General features: G+C 41.3%; 1 protein-coding gene across 1 annotated transcript in view; it reads left to right on the plus strand.

Annotated features, from left to right (window-relative positions):
* The window catches only part of sdc2 (syndecan 2), a 42,525-nt gene extending 36,648 nt beyond the window's left edge, over positions 1-5,877 (plus strand). The window contains exons 4-5 of the mRNA XM_079232271.1: positions 61-190; positions 3,418-5,877. Coding sequence (XP_079088397.1) covers positions 61-190; positions 3,418-3,581 — 294 coding nt within the window. The 3' untranslated portion in view covers positions 3,582-5,877. The remainder of the gene's footprint in view (positions 1-60; positions 191-3,417) is intronic.
* Positions 5,878-6,158: the final 281 nt, after the last annotated feature.

Here is a 6,158-nt window from a genome sequence, read left to right on the forward strand (position 1 = left end):
TCAATAAACGTGAATCAACCTTAATCTTCTGTCCATCCTGTTGTTCCTCTCCTCATTCAGGCCCCAGTGCCAGTCACAGAGGACATGCAGAGGAACCAGATGACTAGTACGACTAGTGCTCCCGGCTCCCCCCAGGAGGCCATCGAGGTCCGCACTGAAAACCTCTTCCAGCGGACAGAGGTGTTGGCAGGTATGTGTCACAATAAACTGCAACAGACTGCTATAGGCGGCGGGCTTTGTTTCTTTTGGACTGTTTCCTACTGATGCAAGCCTTTAATGCTAAGCTAAACTAACGGTCTCTTGGCATTAGCTTCATATTTATATTACAGAAAGTTCTCATGTCTCAACAAGACAGCTTATTTACTAAAATGTCAAACTATTCCTTTAATATGTTAGCTCACGTTGAAAGTAGCCTTTCAGTTTGACATTCCACCAAAACATTACTTGATGCATTTCGGGAGCGTTTATTTAATTTGCCTTCTCACGTTTCTCAAATTCGTACATACGTTACAACATGTCGGCATGTTTCTGGTAAACAGCTATGTCTTCAAAAATCCAGGAAATATTTTCCCTAATGTCTTCCACCTGATCCACTTCTCAAAAATAATATTTTTAATGAACTCCATCTGCATTCCTCTGTGGGACCTTGTAGAGTTCACAGCGTTGTGGGTGTTTCAAGTGTATCGCTTTGAATACATGAAAGAGGGTGGAATTATCTGACTGGAAATCTTTGCGCTCTCTGATGCTGATTCTCTCTCTCTCTCGATCTCCCTCTCTCTATCTCCCTCTCTACATATCTGAGGCGAACACTAATTGGCACCTCACTTTTACTGTGTTGTGATATCCATCTGGTGTTGGCAATATGCAGAAACAACATCGACAGGGACAAATCAGGATCAGAAGACTCGATTCTCTCTTCTGATGTGTGTGTGTGTGTGTGTATATATGTATGTATGTATGTATGTATGTATGTATGTATGTATATATATATATATATATATATATATATATATATATATATATATATATATATATATATATGTATATGTGTATATATATGTATATGTGTATATATGTGTGTGTGTGTGTATCAGGATTTTTCCCCATGAGACCAGTCAACATGTGGCAATCTAAAGTGGAGAAGAGGGCAGATTGTAGCACCAGGAGAGACCCTAAGCAGTTTAGGAAGCTGTAAAGTCCCTTTACACAGGCATAATTGGGAGGGAGAGTGAAGTACGCCCATGTGGCGAGTTAGGAGCATTAGTGAGGAGAGTCAGGGTCAAAGCTGGGGGCGGGGGTGCGTTTCTTAATGAATCCTGGTTAAGACGAACAGAAACCCTCAGTGCTGTGTAGAAAAACAAAGTGAAGGTAAAAGTCAAAGGAAAGCTCCCAGCAAGTTCAATTTAACAGAGCAAAGTTTCCAACTCATGTAGAGCTGCTTAGGGTATATCAGGACATGTTGTTCCGATAAAAAAATGTTCCTTCCGGATACAAAAATCTCCTCGATAGACCCCCATGGGGGTCTGCACCTCTTTCCCCCCGTCCTCCAGTAGTCGTAAGAACCCCAAATGAGTGTTGTGTTATTCTATCTTGTTTTTTTCAGAATGTTCTTGGGAATCAAATGTATATTTAAAAAAAAAAATCCTTTCATACCATATTTTGATCATGAATATGAACATCCAGCATGATCTGAGCAAGATTCCCCAAAAATGCCTCCTTGTGCGGTCCCCACGTTTTTCCGACTGTATGGTTCAGGTCCTTAACAACAGCCCTCATACTAATAAGGCACCTTTTTTGAAAAGAGTAGGACCTAAAGAATCGGAATCAATAAATTATAATAAAACAAAGTATTGGCATGTAAGGAAGGATATTCAGTCAAAAAACTGTGTCGTTCGGTTCAAAAATGACTTATTTTATGGCAAAACATTGTCAGATTTAGGCATGCTGGGAACCGAAATGTTCATCAACTTCCGCATGTGCTCTATGACGTGGTTTTAGAAATGTGGGCGGACCAGGGAGGCTTCAGGACTCAGAAATGTGCGACAAAAAATACAAAAAAACTCAGGCCGTTTTGTGACATTCGAAAACTGTTATGCGCTTATACGATTTTAAACGACTGTATTTATTCAAGTTTCTCCATTTCAAAATTACATTTGAATGCATGCCCTTTACTCATTTTTACTGAATGGAGCTTGAACACATCATAATGTAGCTCAATGCAACCTACGTTACTATTAGTCCTGTTATTAATCCAAGCAGGACTGTGCGTCCACTGGCTAACTAACTGATGCTAATAGCCAATGTGAACGAACTCTCATCCTGCCGCTTTCAACACAGATTGGCTGTTGCAGTAATAGTTAGCACATGTGCAATACCGATCGGTTCGGGTGGTCCGCGTTGTTGTTCGTGTGGAGCGTAAATGTGCTGATAAAGGATGTGATAACGTGATGTTAGATAGTTGCATTGATTCGGGCACTTGACCGATACCCGATCCAGCATTTTTGGCTGTATTGAAAGCCTTCACAATGCTTGTATTGGAACAACTCTAACATTGTGTTCCCACAAAATAAGATAATATTTGGCGCTGTTACAATTCTGTTTTATTTCACATTTCTTGCATGTCAGATAAGTATATAACTTATTACACAATGACTATGCAAAACTCTACTAGAAATACTTTTCTCTCGGGTTGTTTTTTCCCCCATAATCCAATTCGAAGAACTCATGAGAAGTGAAGGACCTCTTTGTGTTGGCTTTCAGTATTTTAGTCTTACGATGAGATTCATCAGCCAGTTCCAAAGCAGAAAGAGGATTTAGTTCCAAGTCATGCTGGACTGGATGTTGTTTGTTTGTCCCGACTGTTCAGCAACGGAACCAATATCATCGGCTTCATCCTCTCGAGCCCCAGTCGGCAGTCACTGATTGGAATACAGACCGTGTCCAATCAACCACCATTGGGACAACACGGCTCTGTGCACTAATCAAGTGCGGGAGTCTTAATATCCCCAAAGTGGGAGAGTAACTTTTAAACTCCACAACAGGACACGCATTAAAGGAAGTGAAACGAACATGATTGACTTTGCGTCTCTCGAGACAAATTGAGGGTTTCCCTATTGACGCAAAGTAACAGCATCGATTTCAGCTTTTGGCTGAGACGGTTGCCACTTGGTTTCCCCACATTTGAGCCCTCAATTGTTTTAGTTTGCTTGGAAATCGAATTAGTATTGACATTTGTTGCAACAATAGCATAAACTGTTTGAATGGATTTCACACAGTTGACCTCAGATTAACGCCGCTCATGAGAAGTGCTTTCTTTAGGGCAAATCAAAGGTCTCCTTCAGGACACACGGTAGACATTGACTTGACTGTCTGAACATTCATGGTTGCCTTCCCTTTCTGTCTCGGTCTCTCCCTCAGCTGTTATTGCAGGCGGCGTGATCGGCTTCCTGTTCGCCATCTTCCTCATCCTCCTCCTGGTGTACCGCATGAGGAAGAAGGATGAGGGCAGCTACGACCTGGGAGAGAGGAAACCCTCCGGCGCCGCCTATCAGAAGGCCCCAACCAAGGAGTTTTATGCATAAAACCATCCCGCCGTCCGATCGGCAAATCGCGAGTGACTGTCAAAACCGCAGTCCACGGCAACAGAGAAACGACTAAATGTTTTTCAAGTTGATTAAGGAAAAAAAAAATGCTTAAAGGAAAGCTTTTGCATAGAGTATTGTAATTAAGACCTTTTCTTTCATCTTTAAAAACAAAAAACGAAAAAAAATGAAAACCAAGCATTTCTCATTTTATGGCAAATCTCAGTGTATTTAAACATTTTGTGTATCATTTGAAAAGGCTGAAAAAATAGAAAACAAGATCTGTAAAGGCGAGGAAACTAATCGCATCTGTCTTCAGAGCGGTTTCTGGCCGCTGACTACTTTTAACTGTAGCAGTATGTTATTTGTAAAGAAAAAACAATTTAAAAGTGGAAATAATTGAATATAATTATTCTGTATCAATCCTACTTTCATTTTTTTAATTTTGTCCTAGCATGTCTGTTGTTGATCTCTAAAGGTGTATTACATTAATTTATCTTTTCTCTGATGTTAAAAAAAAAAAAGCCTTTTTGTAGTTTTGATGAAGCTCTCCGGTCTTCATATTAACGCTGTTAACGGTCAATGTAAATGTTCTCCTTCAGGTTACAATGTTTATTATTTGCTCTCGCATCAGTTTTCTCGTGAGCGTTTCATTATATCCTGTTTATTTGTTTGTTCTCTTCTCATTGTAGCCTTTTTTTTTTTCTCTCTCTCTCTTCTTTTCAACAGCGTTTTTATTTACATACCAGGAACAGGTCTTTAAAAGATAATAATAAAAAAAAAAAAAAAGATATGCGCGTCAGGGCTAGAGAAAAATCACAAATTTCACTTCTGTTCGTCATCTAGCCGAACTTTTTTTCTATTTAAACGCGTTCTTTTTTTTCTCACATTGCACATTCACTGCTTCCCAGCTGCTGTCGTGCAGCTTTGAGTGTACGCGTGGCGCGTTTTCGTGGGCGACGTTACTTCTCCGCGGATTGTGGTGCTTTTTGGCCCATAGCCACCTCCCTGCTCCTCCCCCCATATGTGCCCCCTTGAGTTTAGTGACCCAAACTCTGCTCGCACCTCTCGAACACACCGCCCTCCCCCTCTCTCCGTTCACCCCAACCTCCCTAGCTCCCACCTTCTTAATCAGATCGGAGCACGGTCAGTCGAGTTGTCAACGCGCTCTCTTTTTACTCTCCATGGGGCAACAAGTGTAGCCTGGCTCTAGGCCCTCTTAACTGCTGGGACGCATAAGCACCGGGCCAGGCCCCCCGATCCCCACATGCAGAGCACATACCTCTGCAGCAAATATCACCCTCCCCTGTAGAAACCTACCGTCTCTCAGAGGGATTGATAAATGCATCTGCACAGAAAATCTAAGACTGCAGTGTTGTTTCTGAATAGTCTTTGGCGAGACACTCGCGTTGAGGGCTACTCGTGTTTTTTTGGTCGGTGGAGGCGTTTCAGAAGAGCTCCTTGTTGAGAGATGAGGCTGTTTACCAGGTCTAAAAGCGGAGAGTTGAGCCGAATACAAGGCCACATAGCTGCATCCAATGAAAGCGCAGCTTATGGCCACATTACTACTTTTTTCTTTCTTTCTTGCTTTACGTCGACACAAACTTGCTCTGAAGGGACACGCGGGGGTTTTGTCCGGCAGGTTTGTGAAGTTGCCTTTTTTTTTTGTTGCTGTAAAGTAATGCGAAGTAGATACAGTAAATGCTGTCACATGGTCCTAACTCCTAACACCACCCACCAGAAGCTGTACATCTCCATCCTTCGCGATTCATTCAATCTGCCCGTGACCCCCATGTTGATCCACTAACCATCCTCTTCTCCCTGTCGTCCTCTCTCGTCATATAGCACCTATAGGTACTGAACTATACTGAAAAACCCAAAGACTCACAGTATTTCTACTCTCAGACCCATCCCCCTCCACCATGGCCACATCATGTTGTTTCCTCATTCTCTTCTTCATCACTCTTTTTTTCTTTTTCTTTCTTCTTCTCTCTATTAGAGACCTGACCTTTTGAGTCCAATTGCTTATTAGTATATGAAAAGATATATAAATATATATAAATGTATATTCACAAATGTTTTAAACCTTCAAAGTGCCTACCATTTGGAAATGTACTTGCTCAAGGTGAGCACGAGGCGGTGTGTACACGACGGACGGGTGTAAACGACTTGACTGGCATTCTGTGAGCATGGATGACTGTAATGGTAACTTTTTTTTAGTCTTACAAAAGCTGACAGTATTGTACCTATAAGTTGAAACAACACTACTGAATAAACATTGTGGCCTAATATCCAACCGCTTGTGCCATCTTACTTTTTTTCTGTTGGTTGTGGATTTACCAAGATATTTGATTGATTCTTCACATCGAGGCCAATAGGAGTTATTTTCCCCAAAATGTCTCTAACACAGTATTATATAACACAGTATTATATTAGTATGACTAACACAATGTCTGATGTAGTTAAGTTGGCCTTAAGTTTATATCTGTTCAGTTTTTCTTTCATGACTATAAACATTCGGGAGACGAGTCGAGTTGTTTTTTGTCCAACCGCCGACTTCATGTTAGATAAACAAAC

The sequence above is a fragment of the Taurulus bubalis genome (genome assembly GCF_910589615.1).
Source record: "Taurulus bubalis genome assembly, chromosome: 16".
NCBI lineage: Eukaryota > Metazoa > Chordata > Actinopteri > Perciformes > Cottidae > Taurulus > Taurulus bubalis.